The sequence below is a fragment of the Protopterus annectens genome, chromosome 6.part0, assembly GCF_019279795.1.
Source record: "Protopterus annectens isolate FY-2018-M chromosome 6.part0, PAN1.0, whole genome shotgun sequence".
Taxonomy (NCBI): Eukaryota; Metazoa; Chordata; order Ceratodontiformes; family Protopteridae; genus Protopterus; species Protopterus annectens.
In genome coordinates, this window is record NC_056737.1 from 265,961,793 (window position 1) to 265,979,877 (window position 18,085).

General features: G+C 37.9%; 1 protein-coding gene across 1 annotated transcript in view; it reads left to right on the forward strand.

The window, feature by feature from the left end:
- Window positions 1-18,085, forward strand: part of PLA2G4F (phospholipase A2 group IVF) — a 1,189,208-nt gene that overhangs the window by 352,218 nt on the left and 818,905 nt on the right. The window contains exon 2 of the mRNA XM_044074012.1: window positions 7,729-7,801. Coding sequence (XP_043929947.1) covers window positions 7,729-7,801 — 73 coding nt within the window. The remainder of the gene's footprint in view (window positions 1-7,728; window positions 7,802-18,085) is intronic.

Here is an 18,085-nt window from a genome sequence, read left to right on the forward strand (position 1 = left end):
AATATCTCCTGTGTTTTTGAACTCTGATGCCATTGTGAATATATATATATATATATATATATATATATATATATATATATATATATATATATATATATATATATAGTATTGTCTTGTTCTTTTATTATTTATTATTAATATATTTAAACCTTTCATTGTGACTGATCTTTGTAGAGGTTTTGAGAGTACATGCATATTTATTTGTTGACACTGTGTGGGCCACTCCTAATAGCCTTGCTCTTGGTCAAACTACCATTTGTATTAATATTAATATTACGCAGTATAATTGGACACCCCTTGTTAAGGGCCCTAAAGTAGCTGATAAAGAGTGATTCTTGGCAGTGAAAACTACCTTATACTCCAAGCAGAAGGGGGCATAGCAAATAACCCTGTGCCATCCTTTCCCAGGTGTGTGTGTGTGTGTAAATCAAACCTCAAAGAGTGTGTGTGTGTGTGTGTGTGTGTGTGTGTGTGTGTGTGTGTGTGTGTGTGTGTGTGTGTGTGTGTGTCAGGTACTTGGGCTGGGACACAAAGCCCTGGTTGAACAGACAGGGAGCTGGAGGTCTTGGCTTTATCAGTCAGCTTTGATCTCAACTCTATAGCTGTGCCAGTGGTGAGTCATATTGGGAATATGGAGAAAGAGGGAGAAACCAGTCCTGTACTGTCTATGGTCTCTTTGTGCTCTTAAGGGAAATTGCATTTGATGCAGAGAGCTGCATCTGGAAATACTGTGAGTGTACCTGTCATCCTCTCAGTGAACATCCCCCTACTGTTGCCAGTGGTGAGGACTGAGGCTCCTTAATTACTTGTCCAGTGGAGAGTCATCACATTTGGTTGGCAGTGGTCGGATCACTACATCACATACTGTGATTCATTGGTGTGGATATTGAACTCCTGTAGCCTGTAAACAGTGGTCACTAAAGAAGGTGTGTGTACTCTCAAGCAGCCACATGATAGATATTCCAAGTTTCATATCAAAATAGTTTTATTTAATATTTTTGTTAGCATCGTCAGTTAGGGAGAGCAGGCAAGGATGCTAGCAGAGGATTATGGCAAGCTGACAAGGAAATAGTTGGCTGAGATGTGCCAAGCCAAAGGTTTGGGGAATGCTGACCTAGCTAAAGGAGAAATGATTGCAACCTTAACCACAGCTGCATCACAGACCAGCAACCAGGAGGACGACCAGACTGGCCTTGGGGATGTACAACTCTCAAAAAATGGACAGTACAGCTTTGCCTCAGAGGACTTAAAAACCCATCTGGGGTTAGAGACTTGAACTGGAGGCCAAATGAGAGGCTGAGGCAACACGAAAAGGAAATGCTGACTCTTTGAGTGGGTCCTGGAGGTAATGGGGAAGGGAGTAACTGAACCCCAGAAGCGGTAAAGGTCACTAAATGTCTTCCATAGTTTACAGAGTGTGATAATTTTAGTAGTTTTGAAAAGGTATGTAAACAGTATAATGTTGACCAAGGGGTCTGGGTATGGTTCCTGACCCCCTTACTCCATGGTAAAACTGTAACTGCTGTTTCTAAATAGTCTGACATTGATTGCTTAAATTATAATACTGTTAAAATTGTTTATTAGAGTTTTTTAAGTTAACTCGTGAAGCTTATAGAAAAAGTTTTGTGACCACAGGCACAAGGCAGATGAAAGTGTATGTGATTATGTTGCTGAGTTAAGCATTTATTTTCATAGGTGGGTGAGTGGGTGTCAAGCCATCATTTTTGTAAATCTGGCAGACCCTTTGTTGAGGGAACAAGCCCTTAGCACTTTGCCTGAGGACATGAGAATCTGGTTGGCGATAGGGAATGCAATACCACAGATGAGTTGGGGAAAAAGGGGTACCTATACTTAGTAAAAAGGGCATCACTGCACAGGAAAGGGATACTCAGTGCTGCACATGGGTCTAAGGGAACACATGGTGGGCACTGGGCAGCCTAAACTGTCCCAACAGAGTCCACCAGTAACAGGGGAAGCCACTAGTTCAGGTACATGGCCAGGATCAAGGGTTAAATGTTTTAAATAAAAAATTTTAAATGTAACCAGTGGGGCCATATAGCATATATAAGTCCACAGAGGCAAGGTAGGTAATAAAAGGTAGGGGATCCAGTAACCTGGGAATGACAGAATGCCAGGGGTAAGTTGTCTGGAGACAGCAAGGGTGCCACACTTCCACAAGAAATTATATCCTGTCTTAGTAGATGGGAAATAGGCCACTGCTAAGAGAGACACAGCCTCTGGCCTAACCATTGTGAAGCCTGCAATGGTTAAAGAGGAGCATGTCTTGCTTGGGCAGTCTACTTCAGTCAGAGCTTTAGAAGGGACCTCATTCCATATCCCTCTGGCTAGGGTTCACCTTGACGGGGAGTGTGAAAAAGTAAGCAAGCAAGTAGGTGTGTTTGAGGATATCCCTGCAGATGTCCTGATAGGGAATGATTTTGATAATGCAGTACCTTGTGTGTATGCAGTGACACACAGTCAGGCTTGGAGACAAGCATGTGGGTCTGGTTGCCTGGGGGAGACCCAGGTAGATTGCACACTTGCAGCCAGGACTGGTGAGGTGGCTACTTCGTGGGGAGATACCTTGTAGAAGTGAGACTGAAGGTGAGCCACAGCTGCTTGTTGGTACTGATGCTCCCTTGGGCAGAGTGACTGCAAGGGCAGAGGTGAGTAGTAGTACCCAGGCTGACAGTGAGGCACTACTGTCAGAGGATACCAGGCTTCCTGTGGAAGGGGAGCTGGAAAGGGTTACAAAGAGAGAGTTGAGACAGGCTCAGCTCTCAGACCCTACATTACAAGGCTTGAGGGAGCTAGCCAGGGAGGCACCTGATTCTCAAGGAAAAGGGGAATCTGTATACTGGGACAAAGGGTTGCTGTAAAGAGAGTGGAACCAAGAGGGGGGCTAGAGGGTGAGGTAATACAGCAGATGGCAGTGCCCAAAGCCTACCTTCTGGCACTTCTAGCCATAGCCCATGGTATTCCCTTTGCAGGTCATATGGGCATAAAGTATACAAGAGACATCTTATGCAGAACATTTATTGGCCTGGGATTTCCAGGGATGTAACAGGGTACTGCAGGACCTGTGAGCAGTGCCAAAAAGTAGCCTTTGCCTGTGACTGAGGAGCCATTTCAGAGGGTAGCTTTAAATATTGTGAGGCATCTGAGTACCCCAAGTTCCACAGGGAATAAGTATATCCTTGCGGTAGTAGACTCTGCTACCAGATAGTCTGAGGCTGTGACTGTGTCCTCCATTGAGGCAGAAAGGTGGCAAATGCTTTGTTAGTGATTTTCAGCAGGGTAGGTTTCCCAAAAGAAATACCGACTGACAGAGGTGCTTATTTCATGTCAGACCTGCAGGCTTGTCTGTGGGAGCACTGTGGGATGAAGCACCTAAAAACCACCCCCTACCACCCCCAGACTAATGGTTTTGTGGAGAGGTTAAACTACACTAAAGGTCATGCTATGGGCATTTGCAGACTAGTTTAAGAAGGTGTGGGACAAATATTTGCCCTGTGTGTTTGCTTACAGAAAGGAGCCGCAGGAATTCACAGGTTTTTCACCTTTTGAGTTGCTCTATGGGCATAGGGTGAGGGGATCTCTAGATTTGATGGACTCTCAAGACAGAGAATGATGGAGTAATGTAGTCCCAAATAGGCTTATTCCTCTCAAGCAACATTTCGCAAGGGTCACTTGAAAAACTAGCTTGAGTCTTTAAAGGGGGAAGAAGTGAGATGAAAGAAGATACTGCATGCACAGCTAGCTGGAATTTTGTAAATAATTTTATATCGTTGGTGAATGTTGAAATGATTTATATAAGATGCTTGTGTTACAAATGTATTAGAACTGTATGCCATGTGTATATCAAACTGCTCTGTACAGATATTTGTGTTGACAAGGTATTTTGTAAAGTGCTGGTGCTTAAAATGTATCCACAGTGTACCCTACTGGAAGAAGGCAGAAATGTATAAGCACTGTTGTAACTGTTTAAATGTTTATGTCAACAGAGGAAACTGGAGGATTAACTTCAGTCCAGCAAACTTTAGAAAAATAGCTGAAATTAAATTACTTTATAGGCTACACAATAAAGAGGCTGTCTCTCAAGTTTTCAATGCAACTAGAGACAGAAAGTCTGTACCAAGCTTTCTGTATTGTCCTTGGAGTGAACTAATTGCTACTTTTGAAGCATGAAGAAATGCGATTGTTTTACAACTTCCAGCATCTGTCAAAGATCTGAGGAAAAGCTCTTGTCTGTATATTTTTACAGGTAGTAGCTAAATGCTGATGGCTTCTAGCAATGGAGACTTTGGCCTGGGAACTGGAAGTCAGATTACCAGAAATTGTCATTCTGCAAGCTAGCCCAGCAGTAATATTTTAGATATTAACTTGAGAAGTCTCTTAGTGAGACAGAGCATTCTGTATTCGGTCTTGGACCTGACAAGAACCATTCACCACACATCTGCCTTGCTCTAATGAAGTAAGTTTCTAGGGTTCAGTATAATTCTCTTAGATACAGTCAGGAATATAGTGAAGTTTAGTTTAGATGTTTTCTTTGTTTGTGTAAGCCTGTACTGCAAAGTTATTTTAAATATTTCCTGTGGTTTTGAACTCCGATGTCACTGTGAATATATATTTAGTATTGTCTTGTTCTTTTATTATTAAATATATTTAAACCTTTCATTGTGGCTGAGCTTTGTAGAGATATTTACGTTTTGAGAGTATTTGCATATTTATTTGGTGACACTGTGTGGGCCACTCCTAATAGCCTTGTCCTTGGTCAAACTAGCATTTGTATTAATATACATATTACACAATAACATTGGATACCCTTTGATAAAGGCCCTTAAGTAGCTGATGAGTGACTTTGGCAGTGAAAACTACCTTATAGTTTGGTCAGAAGGTGACGTAGTGAATAAACCTGTGCAAGCCTTTCGTAGGTGTGTGTGTGTCTGTGTGTGTGTGTGTGTGTGTGTGTGTGTGTGTGTGTGTGTGTGTGTGTGTGTGTGTGTGTGTGTGTGTGTGTGTGTGTGTGTGTGTGTGTGTATGTGTGTGTGTGTAAATAAAACCTCAAAGAGTGTGTGTGCATCAGCTACTTGGGCATGGACAAAAAGCACTGGTTGGACAGAGAGTGTGCTGGAGGTCTTGGCTTCATCACTCAGCTGAGATCTCAACTCTATAGCTCTGGCAGTGGGGGCTCTTATTGGGATCTGGAGGAAGAGGGAGAAACCATCCCTGAACAGCTTGTGGTCTCTGTGTGCTCTTAAGGGAAGTTGCACTTGATGCAGAAAGCTGCATCTGGAAATATTGTGTGTGTACTTGTCATCCTCTCAATGAACATCTCCCACTGTTGCCAGTGGTGAGGATTGAGGCTCCTTGATTACCGGTCCAGTGGAGAGTCATCAGACTCCCATTGAGATTTTTCCATGATTTCACATAGAATACTGTAAGGCTGCTGTGTTTAAAATTGTTTGGGGCTGATGTGACCCCTGCCATTTGTGAACTGGTATAGCTACAGCTTCTCATCATAGACAAATAATGTGCAACATACTAATATTTTGTTTAAGGCAAGTAATAGGCATTTAGTTTGGCTTTCATTGATGCTGTTTAAGATAGCATCATGTCTAGGTACATGGATTATGAGTCTTCGGTTTCACTTGTACCAGCATTTTTCATGTTTCAACTCTTAGTTCACAAAATTCATTCATCCCAAACTGCTATTTATTTGCTCCTCTGTGGAGACAGATAACAAACTGTTGCAAAATATAAAATATACCACCAGGACTGAAGAGGATATTACTGATTATTACAAACTTATCTATACACTATTCTGCCTGAAAATGCCTGTAAAAATGTAGCTGCCTGGCAAAGACACAATGTGAGCTCAAAAAAGTTACCAAGTACTACTATAGTCATATTCTTCACTACATTGTTTTTCTGAGTTGCATAGAAAATGGCCTGATTGTAGAAGTGATCTTTTTAGACCTCACAAAGGCATGGATTACAGCAACAACTCTGTCCATTTTAGTGTCCTGTCTGACTTTGTTTTGAACAGGCCCAATGCGCTAAATAACTGTATGACAGGCAAGTTAGAGTTGTGGTGGGAAAACACCATTATTGTTCCAATCACTTTATTTATTTATTTTTTATTTTATTATACATTTGTTGACCGAGATAGTCCAAATGAATACATGTTCATTTTCAGCGGAGGCTCAGGGAGAAAAGCTCCAATGTACATACAGAGAATATTACAAGTTGAAAATTGTTACATATGCAACATACAATACTTCTGTCATTCATTCAGTCTTTTCTATTCTTGGTATTTATTATTGGCCTTCCTGATGCTGCCTCAGACTGTACATGTTTTACATGGATTAATTAGTGCTCTGGTATTCACTGACATCTGCAACAAATGAAAACAGCACCTCAACATTATGGGTCTATATCACATTGTCCGATTCTTAATTTATCGAATACCTAATTGTCAGACCCTAATTGTCGAATTACCTATTCAGCGAATGACCTAACCATCTAAGTGGAATTCATTAAAAGATTTTACTTGGCCATACTGAAAAAAATATTGTGTGATTGACATGCAGACTGGCTGTGATTTACCCATTACCTCATTGTAGTGTGATCTCTGAGTTGATAAATTTAATTTGCAGGGGGTGTGGGGGGTGCAGCCCCTCTGCAAAAACATAAAAAAGTTTACCACAACTTTTCACAGTGCTGGCCAAATAAAATGTAGATCCAACTTTACTTAATAGTCTTAGTGTGGCCAGGGTAAGGAACTGAGAGAAAGTTTTTTTTTGTGAAATCAAACATGATTTGATAATGATTGGTACTTAGGAAAGACTGAAAAGGCTTTCACATATTTGATCATAGTTCATATTGTAATATCTTTACAAGTAGGCATGTTTAAACCTGGGTTGAGCTTTCAAAGGAATGTATCAGTTATTATATCTAATCAGTGTATGCAAGTCATGTATTATGTATGAAGTTACAAAGACTACTCCTAGATGAGCACAAACATTTATGTATCATTATCAGTAAGTTAATTCTTTGTGCCACTGAAGTATGTGACTCATAACTATATTAGAAAGAAGTTAACCCATGTAAATAAATGCATAAGTAAAAATATATGTCACATGATCTGCAGAATGTAACTGTTTACCTTAAGCTAAACTATGTCTTGTTTAGGTTTACTGTCAAAATGTAGAAGTGGATTCAGTCGAATGCACTTTGACGAAGTCCAGAGGTCGAATGGTGAAAATGTCAAATTCTGACATTGTCAAAGTGCAAATCTCAGCCCTATCTTGACCCATGTTAATGCTTGTTCCGAGGTCGAATTCGGGATGTAGATCGACAATGTCAGTATTCGGCATTGTGATGTTTTGTAGAAATGGGACAATGATACAATCATTCGACCAAGTCCGCTTCAACATTTTGATGGTAAACCTTCTGTTTACGCCCACTGTTACTAAATGTAAATTAACTCAGTACCTCAACGTCTGGGATTTTTTTTTTTTTGTCATGTATTCACATTACTGCATATGTATTTGCTGTGTATTTTTACATTGTGTATGTGTTGTGGCTGAAAAGGGTCCTGCTGGAGCAGTTCACCTACCTTGTAATCAAAAGTCATAATCAGTAACAGGTCAGCATTAAAATTGTATATCGTGTTCTGTTTACATTTCCTATTACTTTCATTATTATTTTTTTATCATTTGATAGAAAGAAGTTCACCCATTCCGTGATTTAACTGTGAGAATCATTGGAGCTAAAAATATACAGGGAGCAGACTTGCGTAAGTATTTGGTTTAAATCCTATGTAATTTATTTAGAATTAAAATACAGAAGCACACTGTGTTTATCTGAAGATTACAGGAATAATGTAGAGACCTGTGACAGGATCGCCTTTGATGGCATTTCTATGTAGTAGAGTTCTATAAAGTCTATTTTGGCGATACAGTAGAGGATATATAGGATGGTTTACTTCTCTACTCAAGATTTGTCATTCTGTATAATTCTATAATTACAATTACTCCTGACAGTTTTTACACTCCCATTTTGTTGATATCGACTCTTCTCAACTGCTGAATGAACTACTTTTCATACTTACTATCACATCTCTTCTTTCCTGTCTTCTACCTCTCCATTGTCTTGCATTTCTGTGTTAGTCCCTTGGTACCTTCTGAAGAAGAATAAAGGAATTTTCCTGGTGACCTGCCCAAATCCTACTCCCACATCAAGTATGTTCAGATGCCACCTTTCATACCCCTATAACTAAATCAGAGGTCTAGTGGAAGTAACCTGGTCTAAATAAATAAATAAAAAGATTGCTAAAACAAACCTCTTTATACACTTTTTATTTGCTACTGTACAACTGCATTTCTATAACTCTTTCAGTTTAGCACTGTGTTTTATGTTTGATATAGTTACCTGCATACTTATTTTTGAAATTATTGTTCAGATATGATTTGGGACCACTTCCAAACAGAGATCTGTGTTCAAAGTTATCTTGTAATACAAGAATGAAGCAAGAAATTAAGTAATTTAAGTAAAGTTCTAGTGCAAGATATGAGTTTATATTTGTGCAACAGAATGTCGGTCATGAGCCTGAGAAATGAACTATTTCATTATGATTCTATTGCATATGGGCTGCAGTCTGCTTTTTGTTCTGCTTTCCATTTATTCTGACTTAAAACTATTTGCATACTGTTCTGTAAGGAAGTAACACACACTGGAAAAAGACTCTAATTCTTTTTTCCTGGAGAAATATAGTGCAGAAGTCGTGAGTTGGAGTGGTATCATACATTAACATGGTCGATGAAATCTACTTATAAAATGCATCTTCTCCACACAAATGGTTACAGTTAATTCTGCAGAGTACCCAAGGATTATGGCATGCATTTATGAGAAGAGACAGATATCACAAAAGAGATACTATAATTTTGTCAAAGCAGATTGCAGGTACATAGTTTTCACTCCATCATCAGAAGTGTATCAGTAGAGCTACTTTGAGGAGGGAAGTGGTAAAGCTTTAGGGAGAGGATGGGTATACCCCCAATGGCTGCTTTTTAAGGGAATCTGCAGGTTGACTGGTTACATGGCAGAGAGCACTCCAAGTGATGCCTAACCAGTGTCCTCTGTAATGTAGAAACAACACCTCTGCTTTTATAGGATTCCATGCCCTTGGCACTGCACCAGATCATTCTTTCTGCCCTAGTCATTGATCCTGCAGTAAGTAAAGATGGCACATCTTTTTCATGCTTGTGACACTTGGTTCCTTTTCCTCTACCACTTTCTCTAAGACTGTCCCACTCAGGTGTTGCATCCTTATAAGTGTTTCCCTGTTTAGTGCCCATCTTGGATCTTTGTGTAGCAGCTGTCCATGCAGCCTGGAAGCCTGTTTATGCCCTTTCATAAGGTGCTCCCTGCATTTCTGAAGACAACATCAGTTTTAGCCTCATCTGTAGACACACAAGTCCTGTTCTTGAACTGATGAATGATGTTGGATAAAAAAACATTGTAACATCACCAGTCTTAGGGGCAAACCTATTTCATTAAATGAGTCAATGGTATGTCATCAATGCAGTCTTTTTAAGCATCGTCTTTTACAGCCTAAAAAAAGCCTTTATCAGTTTCACCACATTTCTTTCACCAATGTCTCTACTTTCGCCATCTGTTTTCTATGTGTTCATATTTGATTTTGCTATTCATATTGAAAAACTGTTGAACTAAATATCTTGCTGAATTCAAGAATGGCTGTTAATTTTTAGATGGAATCTGGATAATTTCCAGATGCCTTGCGAAGAGGATGACTGTAATTGTTTGCTCACAGCTAACAAAATGTGGTCTTGGATAATATTTTACTTAATTTAGGGTTATAACCTTCATGGAGAGACCTTGGTGATAAACCTATCGGTACATTGCAAATCCAGAAGAAAAAAATTAGTGCTTTATTTGTTTTGTTAGGAGTCAGATTAGTGTTTTACTTTCTTTGCTAAGAGTTAGCAGCAGTTAAACATGGAAGTACTTGAAAATAGGTAACAGAAACCTTGACAGTTATAAGATAATAAAGTCTATAAATGTTTTAAGGGCAATTTCTGGAATTATCTGGAACTATATGGTCCCGCTGTAATTTATATAGTATACCAGGAACTCATTAAACACATAAGCTGATTAGGTAAGTAATAAAATAAAGTAAATAATTACCCACAACAGTATGAAATTCTACATAGCTAAGCACATCTAGAGTTCCTTGGAAAACAATCTGTCAATAGACAGGAATTAAAGAGTTCAAAAGACAACTTCATTCATTCTAGTCTTATACAACAGCCAGACTTCTTTCCAGAATTTAACTGTAAAGATTTTTATCAAAGTATATTAAGACCAGTAGGGAATGGGATGCAGACAATAATACTGATTGTAATTAAAACCTTAAATAAATGATTATTCTGTAATGTTGATTGTGTTTTAAATATTTCATATTATGTTACTGGTGAGAAGAGTACAAGTTTTTACAAGCAGAAACTGGTACATGTTATTTGTTTTGCAAAAAACATTGCAAACATAAAGAGTAAAGCACATTTTCTAAAACTCTGTTCCATTTCTTAAACATTTGCTGTTGACCTTTTCATTAACGTTTGCCTTTATATGCTTGATCATAAAAGTCAAATAATAGAAATCAGAATTGTATGTAATTAAGGTATATGAGAACTGATTTTATCATAAAGATAAAAAAAAAAGTAATGTGTACACTAGTGATATGCCTTAGGATCCCATTTGATGACCTTGATATGCAAACTTCAGGCCAAGCAGGAAACGGACTACAATACAGTCCATGCAGAAACCAGAAGCCTTGTGTAGTGGGTAATCAGACTGATAAAAAGGCACTTATAAGGCTTCAACACCTCAGGAAGGTCACTGCAGTATAATCAGATATATATGCAGCAAGATCGTTGTTGTGTTCAATGGCCTACAGCATAGCATAGCATAAACAAATGGAGCAACAGGCAGACATCACAGCAGTACCTGCCATACATGTCACAGAAGCAGCCGAAGGAGCAAGAAAGGGACCTTTAGCAGCAGAACCACAGCTGAGGTAGAGTAATACTTATTACATTGCAGCACTGTTAGACAATGCAGAATAAAATGAAGCATGCAGTAGTACACCCAGAATATGTGGGAAAATGGGTGGACTGGCCATGCTATACATCAAAAATTAACATATGCTGGCCTATGGTGGCAGGACACAGCCCTCATTACTTCCACAGGTGGAGGTGGGGTGCAGGGACAGATGACTCCAATAATATAATGTGGCTAGGGTTATGGGAGGTGAACACAGTAGCCACATACTGTCAGCTGACTACATCCTCAAGTGGTACTGTAGAACTGTTCGAGTGGGATCACTGCCTCTGTCCACATAGCTGGCTTGTAATGTTGGGGCTGGATCAGGTCAGTAGCAGGGAAGTTTCAGAACTACAGGATGGGTACAAATGGACACTGACAAGGTGTCACTTTTGTGTTTAGCCTGAGTGCTGCTGCTACAGCAAACAACTGGGATGACGCCCACAATTGGGTGTGGCAGTCTGTGTGCCTGCAGATGACACTGATGTCTCAGTAATACTCTGTGCAGTTTGACATGAGACAGTCTGTACCTGACCACCTTATATCCTCAACCTCCCACAGCTATGGATTTCATACCATGTAGGGGCAAATGGTATGTCAATTGTGTTCTGTCTTATGGATAAACCTACAGAGGCAGCATTCACCACCAGTGACATCAACAGCAGTGTTTCCTCTCTGTTACTATATTTCACATCACTGTGAGTTGGTGCCTGTCTTCCCACTAACCACAGTGTACATTTGTCACAGTGATGCATGTAGCAGCCATCTTTGCCTAGGTCACTGGCCTGCACATCTATTTTTTGACTAAATATCACACTTATATCAGGGACAGTTCTAGAGTCATGGTGGTGCTTCATCCTCTGCCTCTCTTTTGTATGATGGGTATGCCTTCAGAGGCAGTCCACATGTCAGAATCTGTCATGACTAGGAACACAGGTGGAGCCCATGTAGGAGTCTAAGGGCAGGATGTCTGTCCTGCTCTGATGAGGGCTTGTGCTCAGCCTTTTACCTCTACTGGAGCTTCTGCAGTGGTGGATTTGAGTGAGTCTTCCTGCAGTGTCCATTGCACAATCCAGACTGTCCCACTTGCATGTTAACATCATCATCAGTATCAGCCATGGGGGATCTGCGGGCATGATCCCTGTGCTGGCCTGATGTGCTGAACCCTGTACCAGTGGAACCTCTCAATGCATAATTCTGATACCTGAAATTGTTAGGAACCCTGGAATTATGAAAAAAAACCCAGTGAAACTAAAGGAATGTTGACAAATGCTGTTCTTTCTTAGTTATGGCACCCTCCAACATGGGCAGTGACACCCCCATACCTCTACTATGTTTGCATACTAACTCTGAGATCACCATACCTCAGAAAAAAGGGATTAATCAGAAGCATCATGATCTTAGACTTTTTTAATATATAATTCCAACTTTTCACTTCGTCTGTCTCGCTATTCCAGGACTCAGACTTATAACTTTGGAATTTAAAACTGCTGACCACAATGCCAGCTGGGATGAGAGACAAGTCACGGTAAGCCATCATATTTGGGAAATTTGTTTTTTGTTTCTTGCCCTATTCTTTTTCTCTCACATGCCCAATATGCAATGGCATCAGTGCATAGCTATGCTTACAGATTAACTACTAGTTTATGCAACTGACCACCTTCTAAACTGCATGAGTATAAATCACTTTACAGACCTCTCAAATGTCTCTGTTTTGTAGAATCATTCATATTTTCAGTACTGATTTTCCCCTGCACATGATGATCCTATTTTTGGAAGTATGTCCATATTTTTCAGGCTTGATTTGCCCCCTTACACATTTTTGAATCCACATCATCACGTGATTTTTGAAGCTGCTTAATACATAGAAAACCACACTATATGACCAACATACTAGTGGCACCAATAATTTAAAGAAAGAATGCATACATTTTACATCTCCCTTTTTCAGTAACAAAAATAAATGATCTTGTGTGGAATCAGAAATCAGGCATGGGGGGGCACAATGGCTAAGTGAAGACAGTAGTAGCTTTTTAGAGCTCTGCAGAATTAGATAAAATATAAGGAATAACTATTTTATTTAAAAAAAATGACTATATTCTAACTGTGAAGAGTTTCGGCCATTCAAATATCAATTTTCATGTAATTATATAAAAATTTTCCTGTCAATTTTACTGTGAGACTGAACTATCGAATGAAGATGAGTAATTCCAACTATTCTCATACTGACATTTCTCTGAAGATATACAAGAATTATCCTTGAAAGTGGATGGCTTTCAGATTAATTCAGAAAATCTTAGAAAGAACTGTCTCAAACAAACTGATATTTTTAAAGAACTGTTACAACAACAACAAACCAAATTTTCTGAGACGGAGAATGCCCCACATGACATAGATGGGAGGCTAAAAGAATAAGAATATCAAATGGATTTTTTACTAAAACAAAATACATGGCATCTAAACAAAATAGATGACTTAGAAAGTAGAAAAAGGAAATAAAACATAAGGATTTTTGATATTTCAAGAAAAAAAAATTGAAGGTGAGGATTTAATTTCATTCTTAAATGCTTGGATACCAGAAATATTAAATCTACCCAAGGGTCTTTCCTATGGTACTGAATGAGCCCACAGACCCATAGATAAACCTATTCCTAATTCCTCTTCTGCTCCACTGAGATCTATAGCTATACAATTTTTATCATATATTGATAAAGAACTAGTACTCTGAACTGATTGGAGGAAAGCCCATTTGAAATACATATAGAATTCAATCAGATTTGATAATGACTATTCAACTAAAACAATGGACTTGAGGAAAAGTAGCTGGCCCCTCGTGAAGTCTCTTAAGCAGGATGGTTTTAAATCACAGATAATTTTTTCAGCAAAAAGAAAAATTCATCTGTCAAATAGAGCAAGAATATTTAACAATCTAGAGAAACTTCTATTTTTATTAAAAACAAATAATCTTATTCCCATAACTGAAGACATGGATTAGTGATTCCCTTCTCTGAAAAGAACCTTGGGCAAAAATACATGGACTGATATAAAGAAGAAAAAACAGAAAAAATGATTCCAGTTCAACTAGTGCTAACACATTTACAAAATCTTCAGTCCCAAAATAACTGTTAATGTTGAATACTTTCTTCTATTTTAATGCTTAACCTTTTTTGATAATAACATCTAAGGAGTTTTCAATATCTAATAATGAAAACAGTTAAAACCAAGAAAATGTCTGTATATATTTATATATATATATATATATATATATATATATATATATATATATATATATATATATATATGTAATTTAAACTTACCTTGTTGAGAATTTGCTTAACTATACCACTCCAAGACATCAGGATGGATATTATAGTCTCTTTATGTTAACCATCTGTTATTTCCTACACACAGGTAACATTTTTCTTCACACATTTTCTTTTGTAATTTAATAATAGTAATGAATGTTTCTAGACTATAAGGGTGAATTTTATACCCTATTTACTTGAATGTCTCGCTGTTTTTATTTTATATAAATATGTTAGTATTGTAGTATAATTTTAATTTCTTGAGATCTCTATTTTATACAATAGAAATCTATTTAATACACATCTTGATTTTAATATGTTTACTTTCAAATGTTTTATACTTGTTGTTGTTGTTGTGTCTTTCGGCTTATCCGGTCACCACAGCGGAATTCTGGTCCGCTAATGTTTGGTAGTGGATTTTTATGTGCCGAGTTACCACCCCTGACGCACAACCTTCAACGAAGGCACGCCCATTCATGCATGCCTCCACACAGAAGACGCTCTAGCTGAGAATTGAATGCGACAACATCTTGCTGTGAGGCGGCAACGCTACCGCAGCACCACTACCGCGTTTTTTTCAAATGTTTTATACTGTTAAATGGTATTTCTATAGCTTTGTTATATTTATGGTGAAGATTGGTTATGATCTAGTAGATGTACTGTATTGATTTTCATGATTATGACTGTTGGCGGGATGCTGACTTGATAGACCTGCCTATTCGTATATCTTGAAAGATTATTTTTTGAATTGGCACCATTTAACATGACTAGATACTTGCTTTTTTGTTTTACAGTTTTAATTTACATCTTGCACTCGCCATTAGACACATTGCTTGTACTTGGTTTGAATGGCTGGGGTTGCTTAATTACAGAGGGTTCTGTGAAGTTTTTTACTGTATCAACGTATTTTGCAGTAAAGGAAACCAATTGTGCTTCAATTACATTAATTCCCCTCTACAGCTCATCCTGATCTTTTGTTTTTCATAATCAAACTCTCATTTCACTACATATACTAGTTTAAGCCAGTGATTTTAATTATTATTTTATCTTTAGCTTTGTTTTTTGAGTTCCTGATTTTTTTTTCTTTTTGCTGTGTATGGCTGCCACACATGTACTGCTGATGCATGGATGGTTCTTCAATAAATGAATACTAGGAGTTAATACAAAATCATGATTATTTAAGAAATGGGAATTTTATTTATAAAATCATTTTTATTAATTTATGTTAGCTTTTACTATTTCTATATGCATTTCTAAGAATGTGAAAGAGATGAAGGGGAGGAGGGAGGAAAAGGGGGTATGAATTGTTTATTAATCTTATTTATGTATATTAATACATGCAGCAGTTAGCGTTGCTGCGTCACTGCAAGAGGTTCTCCGGTTCAATCCTCAGCTGGGGTGCCTTCTGTGCAGAGTCTGCATGTCCTCCCTCTGGTCACGTGGGTTTTCTCCGGGTGCTCCGGTTTCCTCCCACATCCCAAAACTCTGCTGTAGGTGATTAGATACTCTAAATTGGCCCTAGATGCGAGTGCATGCATGTGTGTCTGCCTTCCATGGAAGGTTGGGTGTTGGACTGGTAACTCAACCCCGTAAAACTCCACTGCTAATCATGAGTGGACAGGTGATGCACTGTGGCGACCCCTAACCAGGAAAAGCTGAAAGAAGAAGAATAGCTATATAATTAGTTGCAGGAATTTCTCATTTCTGATGGTGAATTTTAATTATCAATAATATAATGTTCTCATTTGTATTTAAGTTAATGAATATATACTTAATACTGTTTTTTATTTAATGATAATCAGACACTATATCTATTACAAGCTACTGTTTTTGCATTACTCAACTTATTTAGTTTATACATCTATTCTTCCTATTTTCACATTCTCAGCTGTCTGCTTTAATGCTGACACTGACCAATATTCATTACATTTAACAGATCGACAGCTGAATAGTTAGTTAAATACTGACATCATTAAAAAGAAGTGAGGTTAATCTGAATGAAATAATACTATTATTTCTATGTGTTGGTAAATCTGGATTCTATAGTGTAATTACCTAAGTTATCATAAGCACATTTTCCTTGTAGTGAGTAAACTAAGATGGCACAGGATGTGTTCTCTTGTGGCTAGGTGACTCTAAATGTACAGAATGTTGTTAATAACATAATACATTAAAGGAAATGTAGACGGTATTAGCTGTGGATGAAATTATAAGCTGATCTAGCAGTAACAGTAAATGTAGATAATATTAGTTGTTGATGAAGCTACAAGTTGTTTAACTCAGCATAGACAGGAACTGAGTTGTATTAACACCTCACAAAAATAAAGAGGTTGTGCATATACCTATATAACATATCTGATAATTAATCAACACATTTGAGGCATAGTAATAGCTATTCAGTTAACTGTCATTACATAGCATGCGTTTTTGTTCAGATGAGAAAGGAGGAGGAGAAAAAATTGAAAAGGAAAGAAGTAATATTATTACTATATAAACAAAAGAAGCTGGAAGCAGCGCACACAAACCGCACTTTAATGAAGAACCAAATAAATCCAAAACTTGATCACAAAGTCAGTATCCAACACTTGATCACAAAGTCAGTGACTACTATATAATTACTCATTATACATCTCTTTATTTCAACCTTCATGCTATTGTATGTTAAGTTTTTCCATATATAATTTTACCCAAATTTAACCATGTCTCTATTAGATAAAATATTTACTGCAGAGCTCTAGTAGACAGGTTTTTCTTGTTATAATTTCAATCAAGGATTGGTTAGGTAATGATGGATAGTCAGAAAGGATTTTGTTTATCCATTGGGCTAGGAATTATGATATTCCATGTTTGCAATCAATATGCATTATTTACAACTTGTTCTCTTTTTTTTTTGCCTGAATTATAATATTCATGCCCCAAAATTATGAGAGGCTTTCTGTAACTTACCATGTTTTATTGTTTTTTTTTTTTTTTGTTCTTCCATGTTTAAGGAAGGGAGAAGATGGGGAAAATATAGATGGATTTATCATTATTATCCTTAAATATTAATGTTTTAAATAATCCAAGGAAAATAAATCCAATATATTATCTAAATATTAATAAGGTACAAGTGGTTTTCCTACAAGAAACACATATAAAATAGACAGAAAAAGATATTTGGAACCCTAGCAACTTTATAATTACTGCTCATTCTTCTTTTAAAACTAATAGAAGGGGAATCATGCTGCTTTGGTAGAAAATATAGATCTCCCACAAGTTATTTATAAATATGAAGATCAAGAAGATGTTCATCGTGTTACCCTGCTGCAGTCATCACACTTGGGTTATCCTGCCATCAGGCGGTCCTGCAGTTGGCCCGAATTCCAAAGTCTTGGTCCGGCGTCGGTTGCTGTCGCTTCTTCTCTGACGTCAGTGCATCAGGGATATATAAGAGGCATCCGACGCCATTTTCTTCAGTCTTTCTTGCAGCGCGGTGCCCGAAGCAGAAGTAGTTCACAAGTGCCGGTCGGCCGACACCTGAGATTTTCGATTTGAATTTCAGACCGAAGTCTTCAATAAAGCTAAGTACCCCGTTGGGGATCATTTTCTTGCCTCAGTCCGATGTCAGAAAAAGTTAACAATTGCATTCTTGTGGGAAGCAAATACCTCATAAG